We start from the raw sequence: 19,041 nt of genomic DNA, 5'->3' as shown, positions 1-19,041 counted from the left end.
TTAATTTGGAGAAAATCTTGAAATCGTGTGTACATTTTAATTTGGTTTTCCAGGAGACAGACGTGTGGTCAACTGGTGACACGCAACTAGTCATTGGATTATCAGTCTCATCTATAATGTATCATCCCCCCCCCCTCTTCCCATTCCTTGCTTCAAGCTGAAACTGTTTCTTGTTTCTCACTCATGGACCAAACAATTTAGGTCAATTAGATGAACACCTAAATAGTTTCAGTTTTAAAAAAGTTTGGTGAAATCCTCCAACAGAATTGTACATACTCTCCACAGTGGTATAATCTAACTACAAGCCTGTCTAATTTTTTTTGTTTTGGGTAGGGCACAAAACAACAACAACAACAAAAAACAACAAAACAACAACAGATACATATACGGAGAAGTGTAAATACGTGAATATTAAAATCTATGGAATACAAAGTTAATTGGTTTGGTGACTCAAAGCATCCATAAAGATTTTTTTTTCAATTTATTATGAAGATCATTAAAAAGTTAATATTGCTTTCTTTGGTCAAATTCTGTCAATCTCATTCTACTTTCTTTCACTCTTTGTTAGTCAAAATTAGTTTTTAAATGCTTACTAAGATGTTGCAGAGATAGTGTTTTTTGTTTGTTTGTCAAACGTGCTAAATTTACTGCACACTTTTGCAAGTTCTATAGTGTCCCCATGCAGAGTCTAATTTATCGATACCGTACATATTTGACCTACATCGCAGTCTTAATTGATTGAATGTATTGTAACTGTTCACCAGTTCGTAGTTAACTCTTTCACTCCTAACTTACGTTACCAACGTTGATTTAACCCCATTAAATAAAATTAATTTTGGTTTATAAACTTTAATTTGTGTTATATAAAAAGAGCATGTATTCTTATATACCTGATATAACATTTCCTGTTTACAAACAAACAAAAATTATTTAATCATAACAGGGTAGTGAAACACAAATGAACAAAATGAATAATTCCTTTGGAATGTGGAAAATAATTACGGAGTTAAAGAGTTAAGCTGAAAACAACAACACACACTGTACAGACACTCAAAGTATTACAAACATTTCCTTATTTGTAAACACTTTGAACATTACAAACATTTGCATTTTTTTTACACAAGCTTCATATGACAAAGGATTTACGTATAGGCTGCGCAAGATATTGCTTAGGGCTCACACTTTCCAAGGGAGTTTAGTATGAAGAATAATGATTTTAAGTTATACATATATTTATTCACTATCTAAATGCTTTTTAATTGTATATCAATTTAACCCACTAGGCATCCAAAAATAATATTAGTCTCTGTCATATTATATCTGAACTTATAAAATGCCCTCAAATAGGTTGGGGCCTTATAGGATGCTACATCCGGTCCTGCAAACAATAACTCGGTGTGTAGAGATACTGAGTACTTAAAAACATTCATCCCTTTAGAGATATGTTGATTGCACTGCATACGTTGCACGCATTCTTCTTACTTAATACTGCTCCATTGATTTCTGTTTGGCATCACAAGTCAACTGCCCCCCCCCGCCCCCATGTCTAGACTTGTCTATTCAATCATCACTCGTGTGCTTCCTTGTGTTTTCAATTCTCTCTGCGGTTAGTCTATTTATATGACGTCTATCTGATTGGCTTCTTTTATTCCAGACTTGGTGCACGTGTGTTGAAGATAGGGAATGTGTAGGTCTAGAATCAAGTCAAATGCTAGGCATGTGTGTGTGTTTTAATAAGGACTGTGTGGGTCAAGGCCATCATCGTGTTTTACTGTGCGTGGTTGCATCTGAGCTCAGAGTGTGCGAAGCGCCGGAAGAGAATGTGTATGTGTGTGATTCTAGACCTTAGTGAAAGTGTGTCTGGCTCTAGTTCTCGGTGGAAGTGTGTGTGTGTGTGTGTTGCCTTCATTCTCACCACGTATTTCCGCTGCTCTGTATTAATCTTCTCGTCAAAAATCGATGCCATTCACCGCACCACCTTGCACTGTGAAACACATGACTAATAGCCCAGACACCAGATCGATTTAAACTCGGCCTGTTGTTAGGGAAGACACAAATGTCTGGCACGAGCAGTCATTCACAGTTTTCTCCCTTTCATCAGTTGTTCCGATTGCCATTTTACCATGTCAACTTATGAAACCGAAAAGTCCTTAGAGCGACCCGAGTTTATGTGAAGGCACACAAGTGAAATAGCAACTTTTGGTTCGAGCTCTCCATAGTCTGAGGTTCTAGAACTTTTAGGATAGCAAGTATTTAGAATGAAGTTTTCTGTTGTAACAGTTTGCTTGACAATTTAACCAACGGAGCAGGGATTTGTAGAGAAATTAGTAACAGTAAAGAAAATGTAGTAGAATTAATGGATTCAAAGACTCTTATACATAATATGAAAGTATATCTGTTTAAGTATGTCCTTACGCTTACACGTGAAACTGTGGTCTCTTTTCTTGACGTCCCTCTAATTCTCTGTTAATCACCCTCTCAGCACTCAGGTGTAAAAAGCCTGTCGACTAAGACGATACCGCTAAGTGATGATACCAAATACTAAGCTATCACTAATCGTTTGTTTTTCTTATAAATGCTTATACTTAAATGGTTCGTTTGTTTTACATGTTTCGGATGTTCATTCAGATTTGAAGATAATTACATTACGACCGGTTCAAACCTGGGACCATAGCATTCGAAGTATACATTTTAAATAACGGGGAGGGCAAGAAACATTAAATAGCAAACCGAGAATCTGGTCTGAAGATTACGATTTAATGTACATACGTTATTGGGACGTTAGGTCTTACAAATTAACTCAACCAAATAAACCCAATACATTAAAACAAACTGCCTTGAGCGAAAATCCAGAAAGTGATTTCGAAATATTAAATGTATTTGTTGGATTATGATTTCTCATAGAATGGCTGTAATGTCATCTTTTAGAGCAAGAAATACAATCAGTTGACAACGTCGGGATTAAAATGATCCACTATTGATTGGATACATGATCCATCTAACATTTCTATAAAATGTAAAGGTTTGACCGGAAGTTCTGCGACACTAGCAATCACGGAGTTGTCCGGCAGCGCGTGCTGTACCGGAGACGCTCTTCGTGTTAATATCTGCTTGTCTGTGTCTTGCGCGCTCTTGGCCTTACACTATGATCAATGCCATGGGAAAGGTCAGCCATAAATCCAATTCGTATTGTTGCTTTGACCCGGAAGTCATTAATACTGACGTCGCAACCGGTCCTTGTTATTGTACTGAATGAACGAGCTAGATCTCTAAGAAACCATCAGCCGATGTTTGAAGAAAAGAGAAACTATTTTGGCCAAATGAACGTTTCAGTGAAGACTTACTGATGTAATCTTTGGTTGCATGGCTGGAAACATTTATTTTTATTTTAATCTGTACATTTTCTGGGGAGATTTTAAGTGGCCATAGCTGCTGCTCGTTAAATACTCATATCTAGATCTAGTTAGGCCTATTTTTTTTTCGGCTCGATCTCAAGGTCTATTGAGTTACTATAGAGTAACAACTTCCTTATAGGGAATCTTTCTTTGACCTTAGTATTTGCAGACTAATTAATTGCTATTGGTGGAGCACCTTTCATATTTTAGCTGTATTGTTTTGCATAAGGCTATCTGGTTGAGCGCAAGATCAAACAATTAAGAATGGCCATCTGACTATGTGAGAGAGTCTGATTGTGTAAAGTATATAACTATTACTATTATAACTATTATATATAACTATTACATGTGTTCCAGTGATTCCTTACTCTCCAGTGCTGAGTCATATACACATATTAAATGTTTCTGACCGGCAAGGGCAGAGCAATGAGTGGACTGTTACATTCATACAGTGGTGTCAGAAGTGACGAGACTAAATGTAACATGAAAAAGAATTCTAAAAGCCTATCTTTTTATTTGACATTTTTTTCTACTCTCAATATACTGACATAATCCTGTGTCCTCCCCATTTTGAATACTGGAGTGAAACATGGGAACAGAGAAACTGAGCTAACAGCACACTCTCCCCCCCTCTCTTTCTCTTTCTTCCTTTTTTTCTGTCTCTCGATTTCCAGCTTTCTCTCTTTCCAGATATGGGAATTTTCCTGAAATTTCATTAAACCCATTTATTACCTCGTGAAAAAAGAAGAAAGTTTTCTTATTTAAATGTACAAACAATAGTGTCCTGTAAGCACCCTGTGTGTCTGTGTGCAATAAAACCTTCGATGTAATTAATTTACATATTCTTCAAACAATTCAGCAACTGTTTATTTGGGTCTCTGCGACATTTCGGTTCACAAACGTGGGTAAAGAAAATTTCCTGAAATTTTGGCTAAGTCTATTCCCATCTTTCGCTCTCTCTCTATATATTTTCTCCCTCTCTCTTTTCTTTTTCCTTCTCTTTTTTTCTCTCTCTGCTTTCTTTTTTTCTATATCTCTTTTCTCTCTTTTTCTCCCTCCCTCTCTATTTCTTTCTTTTCTGTCTCGTTCCTCTCTCCTTTCTTTCTCACTGTCTCGGCACACGATATTATATCGAGGATTAAAACTTTTTTTTTTTTTACAAAGCTTATATCAACTCACTCTGTCTGACTGTCTGTCTGGTAAACAGTTTGTACACGTTATTTCTCACACACCCAATGTCGGATCAAGTTGAAATTTTGATAATTTTTTTCTTGCACCTGACAAAACAAGAATCAATTTTTTAGTTAGTTTTTGGTAGTTGGTAGTTAATTATTTGTTTGGTATCGAATAAGTGAAAGAAATTGTACTTGTTGTGGTGTATGTTGAATTAGTCCCCTTTATACTTTGTGTAGAGAATTAATACGTCGCTTAATTTGATTTGAACTATACAACCTACTACTTTGACAAACACTACGCTGGCAGAGTATAGTGACAACAAAGTATAATGACAAATTTCTAGAAAGTTCAGTTGAAGCCCTATTTGGAAATGAAACACCATCAGTACCAGCTACGTATTACATTACTCTATTAACAAATATCTAGACAGTTTTTAGACTTCTCTTTAGTGGCCAGATGTAAATAAAGTTTCATTCCGTTAAAAAAATAAACATTTCTGCATGCAATGAGCTGTACATTGATAGATCTCCAAACCGAAGCTGTTTCAACACTTTTTTTTTACTGGAATTCAAACATTTTTCACAGACTTTTTTTTCTGACAAGACTTGGCAGACATTATTGATCCATTCCGAATCATTTTAACTTGATCATTACGTACGTTTTCTAGAACTGTAGAGCATTTGTCGCCTTATAATAATACTGAGCTTATAAACTTATAAAGTTTACTATTCATCTAATTGGAAGACAGAAGACAAAGTCATGTCATTTAATTGAACAGAAACTCTATTTTTGGTCACCTAGAAGCTCGTGTAGGTCTAATTCTCATCTGTCAACTTGAAGAATACGTTTCAGAATATAACAACTCCTAAGCTGGCAGAAGGAAATTTTGTAGCCGCCATTATCCTGTCGCTCGGGTCACCACCTCATTAGTCAGTTTCAAGCCGTACTAGAGTGACTACTTCCTGTTGCCAAAATATTTTTTTTTCTGGTTATAGACTTTGTGTATAACCCAGCCTAATGATTGACCAGTCATAAACGTTTTAAAACATAGTTTTTAAATCAAGTTCATTTTTCGAAAGCTTTAGACACGTGGTAAATCTAGCTAGATAAAAGCAATGCTTAGAAAAACTCTTGAGTGTATGATGATTTGGAGGCTGAGTGGTAAAGCGCTTGGCTTTCGAACCGCAGGTCCCGGGTTCGAATCCTGGTGAAGACTGGGATTATTAATTTCGGGATCTTTGGATGCCTTTGAGTCCACCCAGCTCAAATGGGTACCTGACATTAGTTGGGGAAAAGTAAAGGCGGTTGGTCGTTGTGCTGGTCACATGACACACTCGTTAACCGTGGGCCACAGAAACAGATGACCTTTACATCATCTGCTCTATAGATCGGAAGGTCTGAAAGGGGAAACTTTACTTTTTTTTTACTTTTATCAAAAAATGCTACAAAGCATTAGGTTTTATAATGCTTGTATACATTATACTTACATTGATTATAGAAACTATTGTTGGGACGTGGGTTGAAAGAAACAACTACTCACCGATTCGCCTCTATCACTCTGATTTCAGACTTCAGCATAATCCTGTTGTAATGAGTCAATAATCCCAGTCAAAGAAATAAGCAATAATCCAAATCGAATTCACATAAACTGATCCATAAAAAGAACAAAAAGAAAACAATCCTCAATCTTACGTACGAGATAATCCAAAAAATAATGTCCCGTAACACACTAAACATAAAAAAAAAAAAAAAATTCAAACTAGTTCGCACGTGGGAAAAATGGTTAGTAAAGGGGTGGGGGAACAACAGGTTTACAACAATTTTATATTACACTTCAAAAGTCTATTTAAAACAATCTTAGAATACTCGACGTTTGGCCCAGCCGTTTTGGCTCGAGAGTTACTGATTAACTTATAAAGCAAATCTTTTTACAAAGCTTATATTAACTCACTTTGTCTAGACGTAATTTCTCCCTCACCCATTCTCGGATCAAACTTTAAAACTATTATTTATTGTACCTAACAAAACATGATCAATTTTAAAAAATAACAAATAAGTCAATCAATTATTGGTAATCAACTATTTTGTTTGATATAAAAAGGAAAATAACTTCTACACTACTGAGAGACCTAGTTGTAAGTGCGGATTTTTTTTCTCTCCATTAGATAAGGTTTTTATTTCTTTGTTTAAATTTTGCTAGTTCACTATACTATCGTGTGTACAGCAAACTTCCCCCCCCCTCCCCCCGTGACCTCCGTGACGTGTCGAAGGCGCCGCCCCCCCCCATTCCAAAAAAAAAACAACAACAACGGAAAAAAAGGTTTGATTATTTCATGAACACATATTGCGATCTAAGGATGGCTACCAGATCGTTTCCTATGTGCTTGAAACATTCTCAATGGTCCCGGGCTCGAACCCTGCCTGCCGCAATACCCCGCAATACCTCGCAATACCCCGCCATCGTGTGGAACGTTTAGACATGTATGTAATAATCTTCCATTGCGATACAATGTCATACAAACTATGAAAGATCAGATTTCTAATTGAGACCATGATATTGACATGCTTCCAACCCATAAATATAGGGAAGGTGTGCGAAACGCAAAGGATGACATTAATCAGTTGTTTTTTTGTTTAGTTGGAGGTACTTTTTTAAATTAAATCATTTTCGTGTGCACCAAAAATTGTATTGATTTGTATTCTATCATGATTTCCTTTGTTGTTTTTTTTTTTGGATAATAGTCCCCCCCCCTCCCCAACACACACACACACACATGATAATGCTGGTAATATAAAAATAACTACGCCACAAACAAAGTCCCAAATCTAATGAGCGAAACATAGATATGTATCATTCTCTTTAAAGACATAATAATTGAACATAACTAAAGTGACTAAAACATTTTGCGCCAAAACGTCTTCCCGTCTTAACATCCATCGCGCCAAAACGTCCTGCTTCGCTACGTCCACGCTCGTACATAACACGCCTTTCAATACAAAAAGTGGATCTAGAAATGGTAGAATTCAGTTTGCCACGACATTGGATCAAAAAGTATCCCAGAAAATGTATTCGCATCTTGGTCAAGCAAATCTACTCTAGCACCCCATTACTGTGTCCAATTAAATTTAAGTAGACTGTTTAAAGCGACTAGAAGACGACTATCTTTTGATTCAGTAACCAAAGAGAATTAATATGACCAGCAAGACTCTTCACGCTCGGATACAACCTGCATACAAAACGACTATATATGCTTTCCGATATCAAATACAAAAATTAAAATCTAATTAAATACCCAGAAAGACACAAGGATAATGGCACATTCCTCGTTCCGTATTCTAGGACAAATGTAAACAAATGCTCCTTCTTCCCTAGTGCTATTAGCGCATGGAATGGGTTGCCTGTGCCAGCCAGGAAAACCAATGACTTGGCAGAATTTAAGTCTTTGGTTAACATGCATGACTAGATTCGTGACACGTAGAACGTAATCATCTTCTTTTTTTTTAAAGTAACGTCTCTATTATATAACTTAAGATGACTAGTGACAAGAAAATCCAGACGATAGCCTACGACGTAGCTTAAGCGATAGAGTGACGTCTTGAAAAGAATGACGTCAAGCACACAAATTATGCGCCCATTTTAAAATCAATGATCACTGTAAAAATTCTCCACACTAGACAAACATGGCAGATTTATAGTTAGGTTACGTCCAAAATATCCCGGCTCCTTTGGTTCTAATGATAAATCTAATCGGAGCATGTGCAAAGGAAGAGAGAGAGATATAATAGACATACATTATATCAAAATAGATACAGTACTCAGTAGCTATTATAGGTCTATATATTTAATATCGATGATTATACAAACGACGATTTGAGCACAGCTTCTGTTATTAATTTGATTTTTTTTTTGTTTTGTAAATCTAAACCATTGATTTTTTAAATTGTCTGCAATTCGATTTTTTGTTTTTGTTTTTACAATCCTGAGCAGAGAGAAGAAAGCGATTGATCTTTTCTCTCTTTTTTCTCTTTCATAAACACAAAACTCCCTCGATTTGTTGTCCTATTGTTGCTTGCGTTCAACTTGCATGATGGGATAGATCATGTTCTCCATACATCACTTTTGTCTATTCTGATTGCGCCTCTAATAAAAAAAAAAATTCAGATCAGAAAAAAAAATGGAGCTGATGAAACCAGCAATCATCTCACATCACTCACAGGGTACAGAAAAAATGTTAGATTTAATCTACCCCTGCCCCCATTCCCCTTTCGTATAAGCCCTCAATCGACACCCTCCGGTTGTGTCGGAATCAAAAACATCGATAGACCTCAAAAGACGCACACACCAGATTGTTGTTTTGATCTCCCTTGTCTCCTCCTGACAACTTAACAAGCCTAATCATCCACTGGCGTAGTTTGAACATAATGGGTCAGTCCGCCCTGTGGTAGAGGGTGGCAAAATAAAAGGGAAAGAAATAAAAAGCTGAAAAGATGTTAAAAACTCCCTGTTTTCAGTAAGGTGTGTATTGAAGGTGACTACGATTGGTCAATTAAACAAGAATTGTTTTGATGATAACCAAAGAACATCGCGCATCTGTGTAGGCCTACATAAGTATTATGTGGACTTTAAAAAAAAAGGTCTTTACGGTAACTCTTATACCCCGGATCATTCACACATAGGCCTACTCTAGGTTAGCTCACATTATGGGTCATGCGTCATGGTCCCTCTTTAGAGCTTGCTGATTGCCTTACATTACATTTGACACTAATTCAGTTGCAGAAAATATCGAATTAAATATCATAATTGATACTTCTAACGCCAAAGGGACACCTTTCTTGATTTTTTTCCTCGAAGTTGTTTTTTGAAGCCTTAGTACCGCAAGGCAGCGAAGATTCCAAGTACCCCTCGCCCAGCTCCTAGATGAATTGCAATACCAGACTACCGGGCTCCATCTGCCCGAAGTTCCCGTTTTTGACGCGTATTTCCTTCACCTGTTAGAAAGAGCAGTTTCGCCGAGCTTTGTGTCTGAACCACACGAGCACGCCACACTTACAGACTATGCATGCCATTAAGAAATATTTATAGACAAAGGGAGCTTATCCCCTTGCTACCCTCTGGCCGTGACAACTTTTGAAACATCAAGATTTTTATTTAGACTACCTTACAAATTCATCAGCACGTTCTTGTGTAAACAAATAAATTTGTTTGTGATAGGCGCAAGACAGGTTTTAGTTTACTTTTGTTTGTATTCATTTTTTTTCCTTCGACTATTCTTTGCATCTCTTTAGTGTGTGTGTGTTTGTCTGTGTGTTGTCAGTTTGTGTGATGTTTCGTTTTGTGATGTGCTTTGTGTATTTTACTGAGGTTGTGAATGAATAATGTTTTTGGCAATTTAATCTCCTGATGTTACTTTGCACACGTTTTCAATTAAGTCGATCTGAGACCTGGGGGCTGAACCCCATAGACTGTCTGTATTGTACAAGTGTTTGAATCATTCTCTGACATTGCCCGTATCAATATAGCCAGACAGCGAATGCCCCAGACAGAAATAAACAAAGCTTGTTCCCATTTGTAGAGTGAGTTACGTCCCTTGGTACCCTGACTCAATGTCCTTCGCCTTAATTATTCAAACAATTTGAAATGATGGCCACAGTATTGATTGGTTCTGGTGTTAGGTGAGTTGGAACAATCAACCGTAGTGTTATCAGATGGTTCTTCCTATTTCACTAACAAGTTATAAAATAGTTTGCTTTGTTGCTACATCTAGATCTATAGTTCATTCAAAAGTCATTTTTGTTTATCTATAAGTTTAATTGATCTAGATCTAGATCTAGAAAAGACTAGACTCCTAGGCTTTTTTAAGGCTATACTAGATATAGATCTACATTCTAGATATAGATCTACATTCTAGATCTTTTCATAATCTTTTAACTTAGATCTATAATTTTTCTTCAATTTGTGCGTTCTCTCCAGGTAACATTGCATTGAATGGACCTGAGGATGTGGCCCAAAGACTGGGTGAACAAGTTGTTTTGAAATGTGATCTGGTGGACACTGACACAACCCTTCAGTTAGGTCAGTCTTAGGTTTTGTTTTGGTAAGACACAATTAACAGGTTACATTTGGATGACTTAAATACAAGATTCAATGACAGTGTCTATCAGGTTTAAGAATTATATATGTTGCTCAATAGCTGAACAAAATTAAGGTCCTGAGGTTCAGCCTGACAAGAACAGCATTCACACACAGTCGTACATAGAGTAACCCAACTATATGGATGATTTAAATTTATTTAACAAAAATTATAAATTTAAATAAATGATACTTATATATGTATATGTACAATGAGAATTATAGAATGATGAATAGATAATGGTATATTATATATAAATGAATGCAACAATCATAAATAAGCACCTTTTCCTGCTACAAACTTGTCACCGTGGGTTCATAGTAAACCAGACACTGGCCACATGACATCACAGTAAAGACAGCATCGGCAATGTTAGAGTTAGAATTTAACTGATACCCAACTGACACAATCTCTTCTGTAATGGCCTCTGATACAGAATGATCAACAATCTGACAATGACACTCAAGTCTGTAATAGATACTTCTGAGAGGATAAGCAACGCCAATACTGGCAAAGATTCGAGTTCAGTAAAGCAACTCCAACACTGGCACACTATAAAATAATAAACACAAAACTCAACTTCTACTTAAAAACTAAAAATAAGACAACCACATAGAACATTTAATTAGAGATATCACAAATGAAGTAACTCACCCTAAACAGGGGTCCAAAAATTCTACTGAATAATAAGTTCAAGGAAATAGTACTCGTTTAAACAAACTAATTATCTTTTACAGACCAACACACAGTCTGTTTCAAGAAACTTCGAAAAAAAACAACAACCAATAAATGTCACCGGACTTTCTTATCTAATATAATACAGACGTTACTTCAAAAAAGAAGATGATTACATCCTACGCGTCATGCATTTAGTCATGCATATTAACCAATGACTTAAATTCTGCCAAGTCACTGGTTTTCCTGGCTAGCCCAGGCAACCCATTCCATGCTCTAAAAGCACTAGGGAAGAAGGAGTATTTGTACAAATTTGTCCTAGCATATGGGACGAGGAATGTGACATAGCACACAATTCAAAACAAAAATAAAGGCGCTCTTGCCCCGTACAAAATTTATGAGTAGAGAAAAAAAAAACTTAACAGAGTAGGGAGAAAGCAAAATACACTTGTCCAAACTACTCATGACAGTGTCCTAAATTTGAACCAGTAGTCAACTGCGTAGTATTACAGGTAGCTGTCTCCTTTGCATAGAAGGATTAACATACCTCTGGAATCTTGAATATATTTATGTCTTTTTTAGTCTAGACTGAGATCATTTTGTTGAAAGGGGCTTTGGAGTCACCATATTAAGTTAAAGCAGATGAGTTGGTTAGGAGGCCTCAAATCTGAGTGGCTATATCTTGAGAGTATAATTTGAAGTTTCCATTATGTGTGGCAGATACTGAAAGTATTTATAGAGCCACATCTGCCACCCATACAGTTTCTGGCCACTGCTATGAAAGGGTTTTGGAAATTTCTTTTCCAGATATTTTCTCTTCAACTCTGGACATACATTAAATTCAATTTTATCTATTATATATAGTAGAATGTTTGTTAAAATGTTTTACATGTTTCGGATGTTCCTTCAGAGTTGAAGATAATTACTTCCTAGTCCAAACCTCCCGCAGGATGACGGGGGATGGGAGCGGACAGGGTTTGAATCCAGGACCATCGATAAATCTGAACGACAGTCCAGCGTGCAAACTGCACGACCAGGCAGCAGCCATGTGTATGTCCTTTATATCTATATTTATAACTTGTTATGTACACATATTTTTTTATTTCAGTGAACAAACCTTATGTCATCACATGGACATTTCAAGCTTTAGATCTGTCTGGTGGATCTTCTGTGATGACTGCCATTCACCATGGCAACCAGACTTTCACTATCATCACACCCCGTCCAGATAAGTACAATGACAATAATGACACGCATGAACCAAATCTAAAGGTCAGGAATTTGAGTCTGTCTGACGGTGGAAGATATGAATGTAGCAGCAACTTGACCCAGGATAGTGTTGGGGCCAACTTGTTAGTCATTGGTGAGTCAATATTTCTTTTTGATTTATTTTGACCTAGAATAGTATTGGGGCCAACATGTTAGTCATTGGTGAGTCAAATATTTTGAGAGAATTTAAATAATCAATGTTGGGTTTAATAAATCTCTTGAAGGGCAATCCCAAAACATTCAATGTTCCCAAAGTCTAATGTAAAAATCATCTTTGGTTTTTGGTAGGTAAATGTCTTGTTATTAGCAACCAAAGATCAATAGTGCACACAACAGTGAAACATTTCCTCCTATATAAAAGTTTTAAAGCAAAACAACCAACCAACTTTTTGTTCCTTAGCTCAGTAACTTCAATCAAGACATTTAATCTAGATAATGAAAAAAATACTGGTGTCTCCACCAGGACATAGCCATGACCTTTTGATGGGCATTGACTTTTTTACTACTTGAAGACTGTTGATTGTTTTAGTAGGCTCCAGAATTTTAATGTTAAAACAAAGCATACCTTGAAATTTGTTCAAGAAAAGTCTAGCAATAATATTTGTATAGTTGACAATGGAAGGATACAAAATCAAGTATTTTTCTTTATTATTCTGCTATGTGGGAAACTTAAAACACCTAGAATGTAAATGTATAGACTAAAACTGTGCTGGATTAAAAAAAAGGAAAAGTTTTATTGATCAATAAATACAACTTGATATGCTGTTCAGGATTCACTTTCTAATACTTGTAAAGATTTTAACTTATAATAAATGTGATTGTTATTCTTCTTTCATTATATATAAAGGGCATGGTGGCTGAGTGGTAAAGCACTAGGCCTTGAACAGAGAGGTCCCTGGTTTGAGTATAGGTGAAGACTGGGATTTTAAATTTCAGGATTCTTAGGACACCTAACTCTATTGGGTAGCCGATTTTAATTGGGTAAAGTAAAGGCAGTTGGTCATTGTGCTAGCCACATTACACCCTTGGCCATAAAACAGAAGTCCTCTATATCATCTTCCTAATAGATTGCATGGTCTTAAAGGGTTACTATACTGCTATATATTACTTTTCATTATATATTGCAATGAGCTTTAGTGGAGGAACATTGCCACGGGATTGAGATGGTTGCTGATACAATAAGATGGCATTGAGAGAAAGAGATGCTTCTTAAATATAGATTTTGACGATATGTTTTGATTTAGAAAAGAGAAACATTTTTAGGGATATGAATGTGACACTGGATCAAATTATATGCAACAGTTTGAAACTCAAGCTGAATTGGTTTTAAAAGGGCAATATTTCACATGTAATGTTTAAGAGAAACTGGGGTATGAACATATACTTGGTGTGCTGTCATACAAATTGTTTCCTCTAATTATGTATTTCTTTTCCTCATGGTTAATAAAGATAATTATTATTATTAATTTTCTGTATTGGAAAATGTTCAAATATTTCCATCTTCATTGTTAGAAATTGCTGAGGTACAATTTTTTTTGTTGAGAAAATACTTAATTACCATCTCTATATACATATTTTTTTATTTTTTTAATATCTATACTTCAAAGGATACATTTTTGTATTAGTATGTAGTCATCTGATTGTTGTTGATGAATTTACAGCTAGTTTGGTGAAATTCTTTTGTAAGACATATTTACTTTTAAGTGATACTTATGGCTTGTCATAAATGAGCTTCCTTGTTTCTATATTAACATAACACATTATCATAACACATAATATCATAACACATTATTAACATAACACATATTAACATAATCCATATTAACTAGGCTTTATTATCTTTGATACCTCAACAACTGTATTATAGAGCCTACAATACTCTACCTGTTGTTGCATTCATCTGTCTACCAATTGATATCTTTGTATTCTGTTTTTTCCCAGGAACTCCAACTTGCCACAACTACAACCCTGAAGTTTTCTATGGACAGAATGTCAGCCTAGAATGTCTTGTCTTCTATGCTGGTTACAAACATCCAGAAATCATATGGAGGTAATCTTTTTTTGTTTTTAATACCATTGATTTCATTGATTCAAGGTGAACTTTTGGTGAAGCATGGGCTAACTTTTCTAAACAGTTTTTGATCTATTTAAAGCTAATGGAACAACTCTACCATAGGAGGATTGCTGTTAAAAAAATTTAAACCAGAATTTCACCATTTTTCTATTTTATTATAATTAAGTAGGATATTTACATTCTTTTTTAGCTCTTTTAATTAGGAAAAGCTAATGGACCTCATTCACCAATCGTAAACAAACAATATTTAGTCACGTGATAATATTGATAAAACAATGAAAAAATGTATCACATGACAGCCTGTGTGTATTATGTAATTTGTATAGAAGAGATAGAGAATCACGTGGCTAAATGTTGTTTGTTTACAATTGGTGAATGAGGTTCATTATATTAAATACTTATATTGCAGATTTTCACTCTAAAATTTGATCAGAATAAGCTGCTCTTTGATTTTTTTTAGCCAGTTTTTTAGCAATAAAACAAGATAAAATGATAAGAAGAAATATAATGAAACCTAAATAAAAATTGTAAGAAAATGAAGATTTTGAAAGAAATAGAGAAAATAAACCAAGTCAAAGAGGTCACTGTTGACAACTGTCAATGATATAATAAGCATCATGACATTCATTTGTAGGATGCTTGTAGGCATAAAATTTGTGTGCAGTATTTAAATCCAAAGACTGGAAAACAATAATTTCAGGAACTACCTGCCAACCTCACAACTTAAATTTTCACTTTATAACATAATGTTTGTTTATATAAAAATAAATCCAATTTCCAAGAACAAATTACATGTAATATAATCTGTATAGTCTTGATATACACTGATCTCTTTTGTTTCAATATATATATATACTTATACCTTATAAATGGCTACTAACTCTGTACTACAGCATTACCTAGTAAACTTTCTAGCTTAAGTTGTTACATAATCACTTTATCAGCTTACTTCACAAAAATGTTTCATCAACTTATTAACTAGTGACTACATCAACCTTTACCAACAGACTACCCACAGCAACTGACCATACTGACTGAACTTCATCAACTTATTAACTACTAACTAAATCAACCTTTACCAACAGTCTACTTACAGCAACTGACCACACTGACTGAACTTCATCAACTTATTAACTACTGACTAAATCAACCTTTACCAACAGTCTACTTACAGCAACTGACCACACTGACTGAACTTCATCAACTTATTAACTACTGACTAATTCAACCTTTACCAACAGTCTACTTACAGCAACTGACCACACTGACTGAACTTCATCAACTTATTTCACTAACTGACATTCAACAACTAGCAACTGACTTGTTATATGATTTCCTGACTTGTTACATGATTTCCAAATAATCAACTGCAACCAAACTCTCAATCTCTGTACTTCTGGGCATACACTTATGTTCACTATTCACACCTTCACACATTCAACAAAATACTTATAAATAAAACAACTTACAATTGTACCTATGACACTAACTAAATAATGTGCTACATACAAAATCTGATTCTAAAGTGCTAAAAAGTACATACAAATTATGATATGGTTCATCCAAATACTTCACATATCAATGCTTCCATGTATTGTACACCAGATACATCAATAAGCTTATTATGGTATTGCCTCCATGAGTTTTAAACCTCCAATAGCTGAAAAACTCTTCATTCTTTCAATGAGTTCAAAAGATTTCCATACTTTGTATTACATAATTAAATATTCTGTTATTATTTCAACAATTATTGTGCATGTCTGTGGCTGCACAATCTATTTATTTAAAAATTGTGCACATTATCTACTTTTTATATCCCCTTACTTTACAGAAATTCCTTCAAAAATAAGTGATGATTATGTCCTCCTATTTATGTGCTCTACTTTCTTTATGTTTTCTGACTTTAGGTTCCCCAAACAGAGGATGCATAGTCTAATCTGACTATTGAACCAAGATTAAATAGCATTTTAGTTTTATGTTCTTGTTAGATTTGTAAAAATGTTAATAAACCCTAATGCTTTGTTTGATTTTTTATAACTGTGGAATAATGGACAGTAAATCCAGTTACACTTTAAATTTCATATCCTTGTTTGTCCACATTGCAATTCCTAGAATAATGTTTCAAGTGAAGATCATATTGGAATCTATAAAGATTTTTTTTGTTATCTATAAACACTGATGAAAAAATTTTTATAGCTATCTAAGGCTAGATGCACAAACCATGACTGGAACTTCATTCAATGCAAAATAAATAAAGTCCACCCTATTTGTAAAAGCTGAAATAATTGTGCTAATTTACAATTATTGACATACTCAGTAGATCCTGTGATTGAGAAATCCATTCCTTTCACATAATTGCAATAATTTACTCATTAAGAAGTAGGCCTATAACAGAAAGACCATTCAAACATTCAAAACACAATAATTAAAAGTGTATTTAATTCAAATTAATTTTAAATAATTTAGTCCATTTAATAGTCCATTATTTAGAATAATTTAGTCCATTGATTGTAATTTTATTTCATTTAATACCAAGTGATTGAAAGTCTATTCCACAAATGCTAAATTTTTTATATTTTTTTTGCATTTAAAGTTAATCTGCACCAATTCAACCTTGTTCTAGTTATGGTTCATTGAAGCTGAACTCTACAAGTGAAACATCAGAGAATTCAACACTATTGAAAGAGAGGCTAACACTTGAAGCCACTGACCGCATCCACGGACAAAGCTATCATTGTCAAGTTCAATACCCTGGTCTGATGTCACCGATACAGTGTCTGGCCCAACCAACATTGGTCAATGGTAAAATACATTTATGATAGTTTTAGCATTTCAGAGAAAGAAATAATAAAAATTATGTGGTGATAATTTAAAAGTTGTGAGACCTAGACATGTGATAGAATTCAATTTCTGCTACCACATTCTCCCTTGTATTTAGATATGTGCATTGCTAGTCATTGCTGGCCATGTATTCCACTGCTTGTGTACCACAGCTCCTAATAACCATGTTCAATGTGACACAGTGTGCATGTTCTACCAAAGGGGATTTCTCATTAAATCATTCATGGCATGGAGGCAGGTTGTGGCATTTAATAGGGGCCTAATACTAACAATACTAATACTAACGTCGAAAAGAAAATCTAAATCGACCACCTGCGGACAATGGTTATGCTTGCCCTGGATGTAGCAAAATATGTAGGTCACAGCTGGGGCTGCTTCCCCATGGGAAATACTGCACTCCTCGCTAATCTTCGGACTCGAAGTACCAACTCATCACTCAGACAGAAAGTTTCATTCGATGAATAGTCTTCTAAAGTGCTCAATGCAATGGATTTTTGTCTAGCACTTTGTGTGTTTCTCATTGTGGCCCTCTCCTGAACCACAAGTAACAAATTCATTGGTAAGCTGGGCATTCTCTTCCCAGTAGAGGCTATCATATGTCTGGCAGATGGAGGACATGTCCTGCTTTTTGGGGTTGTGTCCCTTCATCCAGCAGGCATTGGTCTAAAGTGTAAAAATTTCCAGCTTTTTCTACGTTTTTTTTTTTTGCAACAGTTGGATGTTATCCATGATTTGAGTTCATTTCTTCATCTGTTCTGTATTCAACATACAAACTCATAGACAGAAGAAAGATGACAGTTTTGAGCAACCTCCTTATTGAACATTGGGTTAGGGTTAGGTCTATTGAATATTTTCATATTTTCAAGGCTGTTCAAAACAAGAACTGTGATTTTTATTTTCATTCTGACTAAGACTTAGATCTTAGATCTTGATGAACCCACAATAGGCCATAAAATTATTTGACTCTCCAGTTAGAGACAATGTTTTTCTTAATGTACAATGTGAACAAAAAAAATGTTGTGTATGGAGTTCAGCAAGTATGTTTGCCATAACTTTTTACTTCTGTGAAAAGTCAATGTGTGTGTCTGAGAAATGCAATACATAAGACTTAGTACAGTTTTAAAGTTTTTGATTGCCTGACATGTTTTATTAAATACAATAGGGCCTATAAGCCTAGTTTTTTAAAGTCTACTTTGTCTTGTGTTTTTTTCTTCTGTCCTCCTTTGTAAGACTTTGTCCTCCTTTAGGTGTGTATGGTGTTTGTTAAGCCTACCTTCAAGGAGGACAAGTACTTATTCCCATTAATGCAGTCTACCTTTCTCACTCAAACTGCATAAATGAAGTCCAAGTGGGTGGGTTGCTTCAGGCAGCCCACTTTATAGTGCTGAAAAGCTGTTTGTGCTGCTAAATCTCTCTCTAACCACTGAGAGAAGCCAGGTTCAACATGTTTCCTGCAGTACATGCCAAGCTTGTCTGAAAG

General features: G+C 35.2%; 1 protein-coding gene across 4 annotated transcripts in view; it reads left to right on the top strand.

Moving 5' to 3' along the window:
• The window catches only part of LOC106062180 (myoblast growth factor receptor egl-15-like), a 60,905-nt gene that overhangs the window by 19,024 nt on the left and 22,840 nt on the right, over positions 1 to 19,041 (top strand). For 3 of the 4 annotated variants that reach the window (XM_056010487.1, XM_056010484.1, XM_056010486.1), the window contains exons 2-5: positions 10,543 to 10,644; positions 12,486 to 12,740; positions 14,588 to 14,696; positions 17,344 to 17,522. In XM_056010487.1, the coding sequence (XP_055866462.1) occupies positions 10,543 to 10,644; positions 12,486 to 12,740; positions 14,588 to 14,696; positions 17,344 to 17,522 (645 nt within the window). Of the gene's footprint in view, positions 1 to 10,133; positions 10,245 to 10,542; positions 10,645 to 12,485; positions 12,741 to 14,587; positions 14,697 to 17,343; positions 17,523 to 19,041 lie in introns of those variants that run through there. The other variant, XM_056010488.1, reaches the window with a different exon arrangement.

The sequence above is a fragment of the Biomphalaria glabrata genome, chromosome 14 (genome assembly GCF_947242115.1).
Source record: "Biomphalaria glabrata chromosome 14, xgBioGlab47.1, whole genome shotgun sequence".
Taxonomy (NCBI): domain Eukaryota; kingdom Metazoa; phylum Mollusca; class Gastropoda; family Planorbidae; genus Biomphalaria; species Biomphalaria glabrata.
This window is presented reverse-complemented; position numbering and strand designations above follow the sequence as displayed.